The following is a 17,877-nucleotide window of genomic DNA, read 5'->3' as shown; positions in this document are numbered from 1 at the left end:
GGGGGAAGCCATGAAGACTGGGGACTTTTCTTCATAGCATCCAACTAGATAGGTGTTACTGTCCCTGTCTTATAGATGGGGAAACTGAGGCTCACGGAGGTGCAGGAGGCTGCCAAGGGTTCACAGTGCTGGAGGGCCGTGGAGCTGGAATCGGTCTGTGTGGAGGCAGTGGTGAAGGATTGGGGTCATTATGCAGTGGCCCCACCTGGGGGACCTGCTCCTCAGGGCAACAGCCTTCAGATGCTGCCTCAGGGACAGCTGGGCTGCCCTATTTGGTGCTAGTGTTTCTGTAAATCTTTCTGCACCAGACAGCCAGAAAACCTCAGGTTCCAGTCCCAAATCTGTGGCTCACTAGCTGTGCGACCTGGGCAGGGGGCTGCCCATTAGGGTCTCTGTTTCTCCATCTGTGGAGTGGGGACATCTGGGTTTGGTGAGGGCCACCTAGAGACAGGCCTATGCTCACCTCTGCCAGCCCCGCCTCAGCCTCTGCAAGGGCAGAAGGGGCCCCCCCGTCACTCTGATAGTTTCTGCAGAGGTACCAGGCATTCCCCCTCAGGGCCACAGCTGCTGGCCTCCCAAGGACAAGGCCAAGGCCAGCACAGGGAGGGGTACCCAGAGTTCTAAGATGAGGTCAGCCTTGATCCCTAGGTTGTGGTAGCACCAGCTCTCAGCTGGTGTTGGGGGGAGCATGACAGCAGGTGGGTATAGGGGGAGCCTGGGGATACAGCGGGCAGGGAGCCCACCCCTCTGGGTTCTGGAGGTTAAGCTGGCCCAGCATAAAAATGAGAATTTAATGGGATACATTTATTATCCCATAAAAGTTAATGAGTTTATTCTGGAGGTTCCCTGGCCCCTTTCAAGTTTTAATAGGGGATTAGTAAGGGCCTGGCCCCTGTAGACCCTCATTATCCCAGAGCCCAAGGGAGGGGAGAGGGGTCCTGGGAGTGAGAGTGCCTGCCCTCCCCCCCCTGCCCCCCCAGCCAGAGCCTGGTCTCCATAGTGATAGGACCACTGAGCCCAGACCTGCCCCCTGAAATGAGAGGTCCCAGCTAGAGTCTAGCTGGCCCCTGAGGCCCCTGAGGCCTGGGGTCCAGTTCTAGAGCTTCTGATTCCATGTGTTACTGTAGCAATTACAGCACAGTATCCCCTCATCTGAGGTAGGTTTGCTGCTATTCGACTACTTACATTAACAGGAAAGGCAATATAAGCGCCATATGACAAATGGGGAGACTGAGGCCCAGAACTAGGGTGTGCCTTCTCCAAGGTCACCCAGAAGATGCGGCAGAGCCTGAATGGACACATTCTGTCTCCTGTGGTCTGGAGCCAGGCAGCTGGGGCAGGTAACGCTATTACTCCGTGCTCCCTGTGTGCCCACTATGCAATCTGCACCTTCATGTGTCGGTCTCATCCTCCCCTGACTCTAAGGACGTTTGGGTCATTATCCCGGAGAGAAAGACATCCAGGTCCAGAATGGTTGAGTAACTTGTTCAAGGGCACACAGCTAATGAGTGGCAAGCCTGGGACTAGAACCCAGAACTGGACAGCTCCATAGCTCAGCTCCGTCCACTGTTTTCTTTGGCCCTTGGCTGAAGCAACTGGGGCTCCTTGACCATCTCCCCAGCAGCCTGGCCCCACTGTCCTAGGGTACTCGTTCCTGGAGCCCTGCAGCTCAGGGTATGGGGAAGGAACGGTCCTGCAGGGGCAGTGGTTGAAGTGGGCACAGAAATACACTCAAAGGGACCATCTCTGCCAGAACAGGTGCCTTCCCTGTTCTGCCCCATTTGCTCACTATGCCTTTGTCTCTTCAAACCCTCCCCGTTCGACTAGGCCCAGCTCCTATCCTTCTTCTGGGGAGCCATTTCTGCTGGCCCAGTGGATGACAATGGTTCTCTCCTCTGACCTCCTGCAGGCACTCCCTGTACTACTTGTGTCTGTGGGCAAGAATCCAGCACGAGGCATCTCTCTTCCCATATCTCTGCCCACAAATGCTGACCCCTGGTGCTTGGCACAGTGCAGGGTGGGCTCAAGGACTCTGCCTGTTTGCACACTTGGAAGCCTCCCTTCTCCCCAAAGCACCTGGCCCTTGTCCAGCAGGGGTGGGCAGGGGAGGGCAGAGGCGGGCCGGGGTGGGTCCTACAGGGAGAAGATGGGCAGCCAGCCCTTGGCAGTTCCCCAGCACAGCCCCAACTGGCAATTGATAAAGAGTGTCTGCCGGCACAGGCCAGTGGGTCCCCCAGTCCCAGACTATCTCCTCTTTTTCTCTGCTACTGACTCCCCTTCCCCCATCACACCTTCTTACTGCCCTCTCTTGGTCAACCCCTGGCAGTCCAGGAAAATCTGGAGTACAAATATGAATGGGAGCACCTCCTCCTGGCCAGGTTCCAGGCAAGGAAGTCGCTGGATCCGAGAATCTGAGCCCATGTAGCCTTGGTGAACATCTCATCCCTCCCTCATTTTTGCAGGAGGAAACTGAGTCCAGAGGGCTTTCCCAGGTCACACAGGAAACGGGGGATAGGGCTGGTACTCAGGATGTTGGGGCTGGGAGAGCATCTTGCCCAACTGCTCTGCAGAGTAAACTCTCCGGGGTCGCCTGGTGGCTCAGTCGGTTAAGTGCCTGATTCTTGATTTCGGCTCAGGTCATGATCTCATGGTCATGGGACTGAGCCCTGCGTTGGGCTCTGTGCTGAACGTGGGGCCTGCTTGGGATTCTCTCTCTCTCTATCCCTCTCTCTCTCTTCCCCTCCTTCTGTCCCTCTCCCCTGCTTGCTCTTTCTCTCTCTCTTAAAAAAAATAAAAGAGTAAACTCTCCAAAACTTCTGGGGCTGTCTACTGTCTGTGGGCATACCTCCAGGGACAGAGTTCACTACTTCCTGAGCTAGCAGGGGCAAATTTGTCTCCCTCCGTCCTGGGTTGGGGTGGTAGACAACCCTGGGCTTTGGCATCTCAGGGTTGGGATCTTCTTGCCAGATGGAGAGAACATGGGTGGGGGTAGGTAATGGCCAACAGCCAGGAGGCTGCCCACCTGGTCCTGGTGCAGCCCCTGACAGGCTGGGTTCTCCTGCACAAATCACTTCTTGAACACAAGCCTCCATTTCCCCACCAGCAAGATGGGAAAAGTATCTGAGGGCCCTGCCAGCTCTCACCTACCAGGATCCAGTGAGCTAAAAAAGACTTTGCGTATATAAATAGGAAACGCTACTGTTGACTGAGAACTTGCCACATGCCCGGCGCCATTCTAAGTGCTTTACCAGAATCAACTCCTTCAATTCCCACGAACACTCTATAAGACACGGACTTTTAGTATTCCATTTGATAGATGGAGAAACTGGGACCCAGGGAGCACAGTTCCCCCAAGATTACTAATTTGAGTGTAACGGATTCAAACCCAGTGGTTGTCCAGCCCTGGAACAGTGCTATCTAACAGATCTTTTTGTGATGAGGGCAACATTTTGCATCTGTGTGTCCAGTATGGTAGCCGGTAGCCACATGTGGCTATGGAGCACTTGACATGTGGCTTAGGAGACTGAGAAACTGAATTTTAAATTTTATGTCATGTTAACGAATTTACATGTAAATAGCCAGCGTGGGGTTAGTCCTACCATGATGGAAAGTGTAGCTCATACCTGACCTTATCTCCTGCAGGATTCACCGCCTTTCAGAAGGGAAGAGCCTGGAGCAGGGGTCCTGCAGAAGAGTTAAGATGCGTGGCAGTATCTGCTCCTCTTGTTTGAGTCTGGGGTTGGGCAGGGAGAGAAGCCATGGGACTTCTTTAGATTTTCCGTAAAGGCTCAGGAGAATTGGCCTGTCATCACTTACCCCTTAGGGAGGATGAGTGCCACCCACTGATGATGTTGGCTTCCCAACCTTGGCTGAGAACTGGTGTTCTGAGTGGTGGGTGTTCAATGAGCAATTTGGGGAGCTCAGGCAGAGCCAATTTAGGAGGACTTTGTGGGTGGCAGAAAGCCAGGAATGCTTGGCCTCACGTGATTTGGCTCAGGATGGGATCAGGGTGTGTGAATGTCTCATGACAATGCCTGCTGTGTTTGTTGACTTGCCAGCAACCTCGCTGCTCAGTCAGGAGCACAGGGGGCAGAGAGCCTGGCCTGCCACTCCTCAAGGCTCTTGGGGCAGCCCCAGGGCAGCTTGAAGCCATGGCAGGGCGTCCATAGTTACTGGGTCAGGCATGGACCTCCTAGAGAGCTGCCTTCCACCCAGAGAAGCAGCTTTTCGTGCTTGGAATCAATATTTTCCACTTTACATATGGCGGAACTGAGGCTGAGAGGCAAAGTAAATCATCCTAGTGCATACAGGAAGGAAGTGGCAAATAAGGGGTTTGAACTGGGTCTGCCTGTTCCACAGCCTGGGCTCAAAATTTCTACCACACTGAGTTGCTGCTTCCTGTGAGCATGTGTGTGTGCCTGTATGAGCATGTGGGTCTGTGGGTATGCATGAACGTGTGCATGCAGGTCCAAACACATGCACGGGCCACAAGTCATTACCGTTTGTCCTAGCTCACGGATGCCACACCCTGGAACCTGGCTTCATACAGTCCTCAAGCCCCAAAAGGCACTAACTCCCAGAAGGGATGTACTTCTCCCCAAGGTGGCTGCTATGCTCCCTCCTTTTCACTCTGCCCCTTCTTGGACTTTATCCTGGCCCTTTGCAGGGCCATGTGACCTGGACAGTCCCTCTGGCTCTGGGTATGTGGGAGGGAGGGGGACAGGGCTTTGGACTGTGGTGGGCCAGCTCTCTTCTCTTCTCCCTACTGCACTTTCCCTCCCTTGAGGCTGTGACCAGGGGCCCAGGGTAGAGGGAGCTCCCGGCTAACTGCCACGTTCTCTGCTTTCCAATTTAAAATCTAATATGGTCTCGCCACTGCAGAGCTGGGGGCTGGAGAGGTGATTAATGAGGCCTCTGCTACAGCGTCACCTGCTGCGTGCTCCACCTTCCCCTGCAGCCCTGCACTCCCTTCTCCTGTCTGCCTGCTGGTTCTGGGGACCTGGGGGCCCGAGGTCTGCCTGCCCACAGTTCCCGCGGCTGGGCAAGAGGCACAGGAACTGGGGGTGGCCTTGGAACAGGGGCAGTAGAATTGACTCCCACCCCTGGGGCAGACTGGAGGCGTGGGAGGAGCAGCAGGGGTCCCATTGGCATCAACTCCCTCATCAGACTGGTAACTAATCGATCTGCCATACTCCACCCCGATTATGCCAACTCAAAGGAATGTGTGGCCAGGGCGTGGAGAGGGACTTAGTCCTGAGCTGGGTGCTCAGGTCAGCCCTGCCCCAGCACTAATGCTCCAGTCGCCACCTTGTCAGCGGCAGGGGTGTATTTCTCTGAAAGAAAAACCTTGGGAATGTGAGCTGGGACAAGGAAGTCCGTAAAGGCAGGAACTACATTCTCCCTGGAGCCCGTACCAGGGCCAGCTTAGCCCAGCCCAGTGGTGAAGTTGGGGAACAGGAGTTGATCTAGGAAGGAGTAGCGATCCCCTCCATCCTCTGCCCCATCCAGCATGGACCATGGACAGTTCCTCCAAGGCTAGAAGCCAAGCAAGTCCGGGTCCTAGCCTCCCAGTGCCCCAGAGCAGGTATCTTCCTGAGTCTCAGACCAGCATTTCTGGGCTGCGGCCCGCTTCCAGCCCCCACCCTGAAGTTTAAAAGCCAACACCACTGAGGTTGCTCCCAGTGCCTGCGTCTGTCTGCCTCCGAGCTGAATTAACTTCACGGTAGCCCTAAGGTTCTTGGGTCTTTAAGTCAGATGAAGGGGCTTGTTCTGTGCACCACGGTCAAAGTTCCCTCCCTGACCTTGTGACTTTTGTCTTGTGGCTGCTGTTGTCAGCTGCATCTGAGAGGAGATGGATTGGGAGAGTTGGCTAAGGATGGGGGGCGTGGCGCTGAACCCAGACCCCCGGGCTGCCCTGGTCCTTAATGCTGATGTGGGCTCTGGGCACTCCGTGCCCAGGAAGTCACAGAAGTATCTGTTCTTAGCTGTGAAGGCTAAGAGGAGCCTGGTGAGGCCTTGTCAGAACCCTGACTCCAGCATTAACGTAGCTCTCCACTGATGGGCTGTGTGACCTTGAACTTGTCTGTTTTGAAAAAAAATTTTTTTAACGTTTATTTATTTTTGAGACAGAGAGAGACAGAGCATGAACGGGGGAGGGGCAGAGGGAGAGGGAGACACAGAATCTGAAACGGGCTCCAGGCTCTGAGGTGTCAGCACAGAGCCCGACGCGGGGCTCGAACTCACGGACTGCGAGATCATGACCTGAGCCGAAGTCAGACGCTTAACCGACCGAGCCACCCAGGCGCCCCAAACTTGTCTTTTTTGAGTCTTTGGGTGGGTCGGATGGAGAGGCACAGCCCTGCCTTTATAGGTGGTGCCCAAGCTCAGGAGTTGATGGAGCCTCTTGGACAGTGGTAAACGTGGGGGCGGGGGGGCTGGCAGCGGGGGGGCACTGTGCTCTTTTGATTCACCACTTTCCTTCTGTGTGGCACTGGACCCCAGTCTCCTCACCTCCATCTGTCGGTGGGTATTTGCTGAGCACGTGGAGGGCTAGGCTGCGTCTGCGTGTGTGCATGTGTCCAAGTATGTATGTGCATGGGGGTGAGTATGAAAAAGTATGCACGTATGTGCACGTGGGGGTTGGGGGGTGGAGATGTGAGAAAAGTACCCAGGGAGGGAAGTGGTATATTTGAGCGCCTCTGGCGTGCCAGGCTCTGCTGACCTATTCACCTATACTGTCTGACTAATTCTTCCCATCTAGGATGGGAACTAGGTCCCTTCCCCAACTAGATCCCTGAACTAGGATCCGACAGCTGCAGGAAGTGGTCTGGCTGGGCCCTGGAAGTTCACCGGGGGCTACCCTTGTCCTGCTAAGCTCAAGAGACAGACAGAAGGACAGATATAGGCACGAAGCGCCTCAGAAAGCAAGGGCATCCGGAGCCCAGAGGGCAGGTGCCCACTCTGAGGAAACCAGGGGTGCCTTCCTGCTTGGTCCTCCAGTTCACGCCCTTCGGACTGCTGTACGGTAGCCCCTTCTAGCGGGTGCTAGTTTCCAGAGCAGCTGGGACAGTGGTGGGGAGCCCCAAGAATCTGGAGGGCAACGAGCTCTGGTGGCCTTTGGTAGAGTTGAGACGCAGCAGGGGCCTGAAACATCTTTGGGAAGTGCCAGTGCGGTGCCAGAGGTACCTGGGGGGTCACGTCACCCAAGTGTGCTCCTTACGCTGAGCTTCCCGACATTTTGAGCCCCTCTCTGACTCTCCAGCTCCTGTGGGGAAGACCTAGGAGCGCTAGCCTTGCTTCCAAACGGCTTGCGGAAGAGTCACTGGAGGCCTGGGCTCTGCTCTTAGGAACTTGGGGAGGAGGTGGGGAGAGGACAGCCTGGGACCTTCTCCAGGCCCCAGGCAGGCAGGATGGAGCCTAATATGCCCCAGGGCATGGGCCCTGCACCTATGGACCAGCCCAGGCACCCCTCGCCTCCACAGCCTCGTAGGACTGACGGGAGAGGGCCTTGCCCACCCAGCATTCCAGACGGTGGGGTTCCCCAGGCTCCGCCTGTCCTCCCCACTTCCCCGGCAAATCTGAGTGGGGGAGGGGTGGGGTGCAGAGCGGCTAAAAATAGCAGCAGCAGCTCCAGCTACAAGTCTCCTTGAGGGGTCAGTGGAGCCCACGATTGGGGAGGAAGGGAGTGGCAGGGCCTGCAGGGACGGGGAGACACCAGCCTCAGCTGGGCTCTGCTGTGCCCACACCCAGGGCCACAGTCCCAGGATGCAGGGATAGAAACGCACAGATACGCAGGGACGTTCGGACACCCAGGGAAAGATGGACGAGCCAGGTAGAGATGCACACAGGCAGGGCTTTCTGCACATCTGAGGCTTTTTCTTCCCAAGACCCTCAGAAATACCAGATAGACTCAGCTGGCAGTCCCCAACCCTTCAGGCTTCTCCCTTGTCCCAAGCTTGTTTTGACCTCCGAGGACCCTGCCAGGTTGGGTGTACGGAAGCTTTGAGTTGAGAGGGCTAGTCCCCTCAACTAGTCCCCTCTAGTCTCATCTGCTTGAGGCCCAGGGAAGGGCCAGTGGCCAGCATCAGGGATACAGGTGCAACAGAGACCAGACTCAGGGCACCACCCAGGTGGCTGGAGCCTTAGGAGCACCCCCTCACCCTGAGCAGCAGGCCTCTTCCTAGCCTGGCTGGCAGGCCAAGAGGGGGCTGGGATGGAGGTGCTGGACCCAAGAGGGCAGGGCTAGGGCTTTAGCAGGAAGTGAATAGGAAATGAGGGAGGGGGGACAAGGCGAGGCTGGATAAATAAATGCACTAATGACCTGTCTCAAGAAAGTCTTGTTTTGTCCCCGCTTCACCCCTTTGCCTGGAGATGCCAGAGGCTCTTCTGTCCTCAAAAGAAGGTGACTCTCTTTCCCCCATTTCCTCTAACTAGCCAGAAATTAGGGCCTCATGACAGGAAGGGGCTTGCCAGCTGCTGGACCAGATGTTTCAAATCACTAACACATCCCCTTGCTAGATGTAAATGATGTCTCAGGCAGTGTCCGTCAGAGCAGCAAGCAAGGGTGAGGCTCTTAGGAGCACCCTGACTCCAACCTTCATCCCTCTGCACCTGCTGGTCTCACCTTCCCGGTTAGGCCTGGAGCACCAGCTGGTGCTCGCTCCCCATCCCTGCCTCAACAGTCCAGCACTGGGCTCCTCCACCGACAATCTGAAAATCAGCCCCTCCCGGTGCTGGACACCTCTGGCTATTGGAGGAAGGACCACCAGCTCACCCCGAACTCAGGCGGGGCTTTTGGTCTCTTCCATCACCACCCTCTCTCTGATTCCCTTTGATCTCGATGCTGTTCAGTGAGAGGGGTGGGCCAGCCACCATGAATCCCGGAGGAAACTGAGGCAGAAGAAAGAGACACAGCTTGTACAAGCCAGCAAGAGCCAGTACTGGATTTAAATCCTGGGGGTCCTGGCTCCCTGACGAGCACTCTTCTGATCATGTTCTTCCTCAGGGGATGCCCCCTCCTCCCTCAGGCACAAGTTGGCTCTCCACACTGCCAGATAGCCCCCCTCCCAGGCTCTGGGACTCCCTAGGCACCTGCTGGCTGATGGGACCCAGGCCAGACGCTCAGCAGGTGGCTGCTTGGGGGGACAAAGGAGCTGGTGCTCAGCTGCTGTGCTGGGAGTGAAGGAGGGAGAAGCTATGGGGGGTGGGGTGGAGGGATCTGGTCTAGGAGTGGAGAGAGGCAGGGTCTGCTTCTATGCCTTTAATAAGGAGCAAGCATGCAAAGGGGGGTGGTGGTGTAAAACAGCATGCAAATGAGCATCTGTGTGGAGGGGGTGCTCAGTGGTTCAGGCACTTTTCACAGGGGCTCTCCAGTTCTGTCCTTCCAGCCCAATGACCAGCTGGAAGGAGGATCCTGAGGGTGGAGAGAGGAGCCTGTGGGGAGGGGAGGAGTGGGGGACCAAGGGAGAGGCTGAGGTTGATGCCAGGGTGTCAGGATTCTGGCTGGGACCCGGGGAATGCACTGGGGGAGGGGAGAGACCGACCGCTTGCATTCTGCAGCACATATACGACTTGTTGCCTGCAGCTGCCATGCTTGGGGGCTAGAGGACACCCAGACCCAGCAAAGATGGGAAGAGTTGTGCTGGAGAGCACCCTGATGGCCTGGCCCAAGGGTCCCAGAGGCTTACTGAGCCCTCAAAGACCAAAAGGTGCAAACCTTCTTGTCTCAGAAGAGAAACTGACCCAGAGCAGTCCCTGGCTAGGAATCTCCTGCGCTTTCAAAGGCAGGTAGTTGGATCACATAGGTGCTGCTTGGCATCTTATTTGTATCTCATTTAATTAAAATCAGACGGTCCAGGTCTAACTGGGGAGGCAGCCATAGCTGGGCTTATTAAGAAGGCAACTCCCCCTCCAAACTGGGTTCCTACCTATCAAAGCACCTGATAGGGGCTGAAGAGAGGGTTGTTGAATGGAGAGTGGATGGCGGGATGTCAAGCTAAGTTCCTAATGGGAGGTATTTCGTGTTTAGAGGACAGAGAGCACTCTGGGCTGGATGATCGGGAGAAGAGGGGGTGGGAGAACTGAAACAAGCAGAGGGACACAGGATGGCATTCGGGGAATGGAAAAATGTCTGAGCAAAAATAGAGAGGTCGGCCCAAACAAGTTACGCACGGGGTCTAGGATCACCTAGCATTTTCACCCGGTCTCTCCATTGCTCCATTTCCCATGACCATGGGAAACTGAGAGTTTCTTCTCATCTCCTGGCGGAGTCCCTTGTCCCTGCGGGGCTCAGCCAGGACCTCCCACCCCCTCCCCTTCCCGCCAGTCTGCCTGCCAGCAAGGCTGCAGACTCTGCAGCTGGAAACCCGGATTGTTGTTGGAGAAGCGGCAGGTTTGTTTGCTCCAGAGCCCGCCGAGAAATCTCAACAATCAATGGCCAACAACACTGCTGGCGGCTGCAGCATCGATCTCCCCTCCCAGGGCTGGCAGCTGGGTGGCAGGTGGGCAGGTGGAGGGAAGCTGGCACCCAGCTCTGTCTAGGAGCTGAGCTTCAAGCAAGTTTGGGCTTTTCTGTCCTGGGGCCGGGGTGGGTGGGTGGGGGCTGGACCTGGGAGGGGGTTGTGCTGGGCCTTGGCAGGGGCCGATGGGGTAGGGAGGGGCAGCCCAGAGGCTAAGACAGGAACCACACGTCTCCTCATCCACGAAGGCCCCCAAAGGGTGGAAGAATGAGTCACTCAAGGTCACTGACCTCTGGGCCAAGACTTCAAGACTCACTTGACTCCCAGCCTCAGGCTCTATCCTGGTCTCCCAAGTGTCAGAATCTTTTATTCCTTGCCACTAAGAACTGAGCAAGATAAAACGTCCCTAATCTACAGCAGCAAGGACTGAGGGTAGACATCAAGAAGATAAGCTACCGTCATTATCAGAAATGTGCAAGAAGAAAGTTAGGGGCCATTTGTGGGTCTGACAACACGGACTTGAACTTGGCCTATAACATGCAGATAGTAGCTTCTATCTAGAGATGGTATGAGGACTAAATGAGCTAAGGTATATAAAGCACTTAGTGCAGTGCCTGGCCTGTACTAAGAAATGTGCCTAAGAAATGTTTGCTGTTATTGTTGTTGCTATTATTGTTGTTGTTGTTGTCATGATGATGGTGGTGACAGCGATAGTCTCCTGGTTCCCATGGGCCTGTACTAAAGCTTGGCCTCAGGCTGGGGGAGCGGACACAACGCTGGCTACATCCAGGTTTTGCAAAATAGGTAGGCACTTTGGAGTAGCCCTGCCATTTATTGGCTGTGAAGTCCAGGGTCACTGACTTAACCTCTCTGAAACTCAGTTTTCCCATCTGTAAAGTGGGAATAACTAGTCTCTCGTATTAAATAGAAAAAGTATGTGAAAGGCTGGGCCTGAAGGTTCTGGGCCAGGCCTCCCACCTCAATACATAATTATGAAATGAACGAATGAATTGTGGGTGGACGTACTCCAGGGATCGTTCTTTCAGGAGATGTGAAAGCTTCGTGGATGTGAATTATTGTGGTCTTGGGTGACTCCAAGGCCCCCACTTTTCCATTCAAGGACACGCTGGGCTCGGAGCTGCTCCCAAGGTTTCCTGTTGGCCCCTCTGAGCTTCGTGAGGATGTCTGAAGCTGAGATGGCTGAGACGCTATGGTGAGAAGCCAGATGACATGTGGTGACCCCTCCCTTACTTCAGTCCTTAATTTCATACGGGGCACCCCTGTCAGCCGGCAGAGGAGGTGGGTAGGTGCTGAGGGAGGGAGTCAAGAAGACTGGGCTCTGGGCTTCACTCTCTCCCTGTCTACTGTGCAACTCTCATGAATTTATTCAACATGTATTTCATGTCTGTCATGTGCTAGGCACTGTGCCACCGGGGACACAAGCAGCGGTGGCATGAAGGGGTGGCTGGAGAGAGGCTTTAGCCCGCTCAGAATGGCCATCAGCATCCCACCCCCAAGCCACCTCAGGCTGACGACGTGACAGCATAATTTGTGGAAGGAAAAAACTCAGTAAAGGCTATAATTTACAGTTGGGGTAATTGGCCAACTGTTAGGAAAAGGAAAAAATCCTAACATACAATCTATGTAAAAATAGTGTGCTTGCTACGCAAAGCAGTCTCAGCTGCCAAGCACCCACCTCTCCTTTCTGACCCTAAGTTTCTTCCAAATAGGAATTCTGGAATTGCCCCAAGATAGTGGGGCTGAGCAAAACAGACTCGGTTGCTTCCTTTCTGAGTTCGGTCTTGCTCCCGGAGAGAGACATCAAGCAGCCAGGCACTCGTGACCCAACAAGATGGGTACCTTGGTGAGGGAAGCCAGGGGATGGTGGGAGGCCAAAAGAGTCCCCAGGCCCAGGCTGGAGTTGAGGTGAGGCTTCCCCTGAGAAACCATATCATCGTAGATGCTCTGTAAATACTAAGTCCCGAAGAATTGTATGCGGTGCTAACTAAGGCAAGACCCAAAGCACGAGATGGAGTGAGTCAGGGTGGCCCAGGAGGAGAAAAGAATTTCAGGCAGAAGGAATGGGAAGAGCCCAGCAGCTGTTGAGAACATGGATAGTTTGGGGAACTGATTGGTCTGGCTGGGTGAGTGGACTTCCTGGACCTGGTGCTTCCTGCTGGAATGAGTCTGGAAGGGGCCTTGAAGACCTCCTAGCGCCTTTCCCCTACCTCCCTGAGAGCCGACCATGGCTAGCAGCATTGTCTCTCCCTACTCCCCAGGCTCTTAGTTATAGATCTTGGCTCTTTCTCCCTGAGAGCAGGCTGGGGACCCAGAAATCTCCATGACTTGGCAAGCCCTTGGAGGCCCGGATATGCTCCCGGGCTTTGCAACCATCAGTTTGGTGCAACTTTGCATTGAATGCTCCAGAGAGTGGAGACTCAGAGGCATGCCTGAGGCCACACAGGGGGCCTGGGCTCTTAACCATTGGGGCTGAGAGGTTCCTTCACTAAAGTAACCCCTACCTACAGGCCCTTTTTCACATCTTCTTTCTTGTTTGGGGGGCGGCGGGTACCCGGCTCTGACACTTCTGCCCAGGCGGGGGCGCAACATCCCCGAGCTGAGACCAGCCAGCAAACGGGGCCAGAATGGGCTAGGAGGGATGGGGACAAGGAGGGTAGGGGCAGGCTGAAGGGCTTGGACACTGTGTCTGGGTAGAGGGAGGGACTAATGAAGCAGACTTTCTGAATTCCTCCCACCATTCAGGCAGCCAGGGTGGGAGGGGTGCAAGAGCTCTAATTAAGCCCAGTTTCTAATTAAGCCCTGCCCCTGTGTCGCCTCACTCCCCATTATTGTCCCCAAGGCATTTTAAGCTGCCACCCTGCTGAGGAGGCTGGGACCGCCGCCAGCCTGCCAAGCCTGATGAGCTTAGACCCATGAGGGGCAAGAAGCCAACCCAGACTTCCCCTCCAGTCCATGGCAATCTCCGGGTCCTCTAGTCTCCTCGGAAGCCTAGGGGAGCCTCTTGTCTACCATTCTACCTCTGGGGCTCTGAGTGAAATCTAGACTGCCTCCCATGGGGCCTTATCCCCAGCAGCCACTTCCTGACCCCGAAGTGCCAGGCTTGGGGGGCAGGGAGCAGGGCCTGGCTTGGGTAACGCTGCAGCCCCCAGACTCTGGAAGGTACAGTTAGAATCCTGCGCCTACCACAGAGTCTGCAGGAAGCAGCAATGACCATTTTAGGTTAAGGCAGCCCTGTTTGTTAACCCTTTCAGGACTGGGGCTCCTGGAGGCCAAGCCCTCCTCCTTCCCTGCTTCCTCCTCCAAACCTTGCCTCCCAGACACCATCCCCTAGTTCTTGGCAGAGAGAGAATCGGTCCCCTCCCTCCCTCTTCCTACCACACACTCCATCAGAGTTTAGAGACGGGAAGCATTGGGTCCAAGGTCACACAGCCAGGGAGGCAGCCTCTGTCCCTGGAGACCCAACCCTACCCCCAGTCTGTGCCATTTCCACCTTTGCAATCTCCCCAGGCCACATTCACACACGCAGAGTTTAATTAACTTTATTGATATTCAGAAATTAGGAGAATGACTAAAGGTAATTGCTCATTAAAAATCATTAAACTGACACAGCAGGCCCAGGCACAAGCCATCCCTCCCGAACTGCCTTCCTCCCCCACAGTATCGGGATCGCTGGGGCACCCACCTTTGGTCAGGAAGATCACAGTGGCCCACAGCGCCTCTCAAGCCAGAGGCCACTCTCGCTGTACCTGCCCCCAACCCCGCAGCTGTGGGGGTTGGGGGGATAGGGGTTGAGCCAGGCCCATCAAGATCTCACCCTTCCCTGCACCCCACTTCCTCAGCCTCTGACCTCCAGGGCCTTTGGCTCCTCCTGGGCTGTTCCCAGCTGCATCTCTCAGGGCCTGACTAGAGCTGTGTCCCTCAACCTATGTGTGAGCAACGCCCTGGGGGGTCAGTCTCCAGGCCACAAGGTTTGGTGCTGCCGCCACCTGCTGCCACCTGGCTTGCGAAGTCTCACAGCCCGAGGCCTTTACTGCTCCAGGCCTGCCTTCTTATGGCTAGAGCCTCCCCCCATCCCCCCAGGAACTCTGAGATGGCCAAATACACTGCTTCTCAATGAGACAACTCAGTGCCCAACAACCAGAACCTCGAAGCCCCATTGAGATGGAGGGACACGACAGGGCTTGCCCTGTTTCGGGTCCTCTTTCCTCAGGCCTGGCCCTGCAGGGCTGTTCCCCCTCCTTCCTGGGAGAGGGAAAATAAAGTCTTCCCCAGCAGGGGACTCTTACCCCACATACTCCTTGGGCAGATGGCCCCACGGGCATTGGAGAGGTCCAGGTGGGTCAGGAAGGGACCCTGGCCAGGGGCACACAGACTTGCGGCCACAGAGTGGACAGATTCCTCCCAACACTTGCACCCATACCCTCAGTGGGATCCCCCAACTCTCAGCCACACCAGCCATCCTCCTGGAGACCCGCAGTCTCACTCCAGCCCTGCAGGGAGCTCTCTGGCAGAGGCAGCACCACGCACTAGCGGCCTCACACACTCCTCACACCCACTCACTGCTGAACCCTCACCCAACGTCCAGACCTCCTGAGGTGCAGACATTCATGGACCCGCCATTCCAGACACCCCGGGCCCTGATTCACACGTTCACACTCAGACCCACACACCCACACACCAGGCTTCAGACAAAGGCACTAAGCCCCAGGGGAGATGTCCAGAGCGAGATGTGTCCAGACCCCAACCAAGACAGGTTCCCAACTCCCAGGACACCCTCGGATGGCCGGGCCAGGATGCAGGCTTCTCCCCTCCTCTCACTGCCCCTGGCAGGGTGGGGTTTTCAGGACTCCCTCCTCCTCCCCCCGCCCCCCCCCCCAACATGAACACTAGGTTCTTAGTTCCTGGCGCCAAGGGAGGGCCAGGCGTGGGCAGCTAGGGGGCGGGGCAAGGACGCCAGACCCCGTGTGACCCAAGCCAGAGTCTCAGAGAGCAGCTTCCGCGTCGCTGGGGACGCAGAGAGCAGAAAACTGGCATCCAGGGGCCCAGCCTGGTCCCAGCTCGGCTGCCCTGACCTCCGACGTGGTCTGGAAAGAGGCAACGAGGTTAAAACCTGCCACCTTCTCCCCACTCCATATCAGAGGCTACGAACCATATACTTTGAGGGACGGTGGGTCCCAACTCCAAGCAAGGTCCTGGCGACCCCACCAGCCAACCGGCTGCAGTGGAAGAAAGACCTGGACGTCGGTAGCTTTGATGAATGTTTGTTTAAGCCGGTGGCAGGTCTCCTCGGGACTTGAAAACCTTCCTTCCCCTAGGCACAGAGCCCTCATCCTCTCCCCAACACTCCCTTGCTGCTCACTCCACGGCCAACCTTCCCACCCGGGACCAATGAAGTTGGGGACCGGACTGCGAGCGGAGGAGGACCGGGGGCAGCAGGGTGGGGTGCCGGTCCTCCCGCGACGAGTCTGCGGCCATGGGGTGGGCAGGGGCTAAGCAGGACCGCAGGCCTGGGAGGAAGACCTCTGGGAGTGTGCAAGGGGGAGAGTGCAAGAAAGGACTTCGAGGAGGGCAGAGTCTCTAGCCCGGGACCTCAGCTGCTGCAGCCCAGGTCAGAGCGAGTAGCCGAATATGGGGCCCCGGGCCCCCCGAGTTTCTCCCTGGAATTGTACTCTAGGTTCCGACTCCAGCGCGGCAGCGCCAAGGTGGAGGGAGGTGAACGACGTCCCAACCCGGGGTCCGGCCGCCATCCGGCTCCGTCCCTCCGCAGTGAGGACGTAAGGTGCCCCGGAACGGGCAGCAAAGTCGAGCGAAGTTTGGCGGGCAGCAGGGAAGGCGGGACCGCGGGCGGCCGGCAGGACCAGCGGGACTCACCGCCCCTTGCCCTCTCCCCCTTCCTGCACGCGCCCCGGCGCTGCTAGACGCCTGGAGAGCGGCGAGGTAGCGCGCGGGTGAGCGCGTGAGTGTGTGCGGGGAGGGGGTGGCGTGATGAATTGCAGCAGAGAAATCCCATTAGATCCGGGGAGATGATTAAAGGCGAGGTCTTGGCCGGGCGCGAATGGCGGGAGCCGCGGCAGCTTCCCGCCGGTGGAGCCCGTGCCCCGCCCGGCTCGGCCGGCGCGGGGGCCAGCGCAGCCGGCGGAGCGCGGTGCTTGCGCTGGGCAGCCAGATGCGCGGAGCTGGGCGGCGGTACGGTCCTCTCTTCCCACCCTCGGGAACCCGCCCCCGCCCCTGTCCTGCCACCGGACGCCGGGGTCCCTTACCGTGAGCCAGGAGCGCCAGCAGCGAGGGAAGGAGCAGCAGGGCTACTGAGGGCATGGTGCTGGTTGCGGCCGCGCCCCGGGTCGGAGCTACGTTGGGGAAGCTGGGGGCTCGGCGGGGCGTAGGCGCGGGGGACAGAGCGGGGTCTTGCCGGGTAGAAGGAGCGGGGCCGCCGCCGCCGCCGCCGCCAGCGCCTGACAGAATCAGCACCACGGCCAGCGCCTGGCGTCGGCGCCGGGGATCGCCGCGCGGGGCTGGGGGCGGGGGCGCGGGAGGAGCGGTTTACCGTAAAGTCTCAAGCAAAGGCGCAGAGGACCCGGCGGCGGGAGCACAGGCTCCCGCGCCGCCGCCAGCTCTGGGGAAGAACTACCCTGCTAATGTGGGCACACGGCCCCCTCCCTTCCGCGCTGCCCACGCCCAGACAAGCCTGCCACCCTCTCCCCTATTAGCAGCCTGCCAAGGAGGTGGGGTTCCCACCTGATTCTCTGTGAGAGAGCAACCCCCTCTCCACCTCACTCCACCCCATCCTGGTACCTGAGGGCGCCAAGGGTGACCTAGGAAGACATCCTCGAGTGAGGCAGCTGGTGAGACCCGTGTGCCCTTGTAGCAGCTCCGTCTTGGGCTGATAATGAAGATGGCTTTTGAGCGTACAAAGGACAATAAATTATTACTTTGCGCTCAATAAATGCCAGGGCTCCAGGCAGCTGCATCAGCAGCAAACTGTGCTCACAGAAAAGCTTAATTATCCTGATATTATAGTTAAAAGCCAGTGGTAGTCGCGTCCTGGGAAGACATTTTTCACTTGGCAGGAGGCAACTTGGGCCAACCTGTGGGCAGCTGAAGGTAGTATCCTGGGTCCCCTTGCAGCGCGGGGTCTCCAGGACCCTGCCTTGGCCACTTCCCACCTACCCCACCATCCACAGGACCGGAGAAATCAAAGTGATGGCCAGTGAGCAGACCCTTCATGCCTGTCCCCACCCAGGTTCCTGGAACTGGTGGAGAAAATAGGACAGGCATAGGGGGTCGGGGCGTTTCCATAGGGCTATTTTAGACAGAGACTTGAAGGAGGCTCAGGGGAGTAGCCAGGGAGGTTGCACCATTCAAGGACATGGAAAAATAAACTTCCATGGCTCTGCTTGGG

At 57.1% G+C, this 17,877-nt stretch overlaps 1 protein-coding gene across 4 annotated transcripts in view; it reads right to left on the bottom strand.

The window, feature by feature from the left end:
* SEZ6 (seizure related 6 homolog) overlaps positions 1–16,975 on the bottom strand; it is a 46,110-nt gene extending 29,135 nt beyond the window's left edge. For all 4 annotated transcript variants that reach the window (XM_043583535.1, XM_043583536.1, XM_043583538.1 and 1 more), the window contains exon 1: positions 16,739–16,975. In XM_043583535.1, coding sequence (XP_043439470.1) covers positions 16,739–16,793 — 55 coding nt within the window. In that variant the 5' untranslated portion in view covers positions 16,794–16,975. The remainder of the gene's footprint in view (positions 1–16,738) is intronic.
* Positions 16,976–17,877: the final 902 nt, after the last annotated feature.

This window comes from Prionailurus bengalensis, chromosome E1 (genome assembly GCF_016509475.1).
Source record: "Prionailurus bengalensis isolate Pbe53 chromosome E1, Fcat_Pben_1.1_paternal_pri, whole genome shotgun sequence".
Lineage (NCBI taxonomy): Eukaryota > Metazoa > Chordata > Mammalia > Carnivora > Felidae > Prionailurus > Prionailurus bengalensis.
This window is presented reverse-complemented; position numbering and strand designations above follow the sequence as displayed.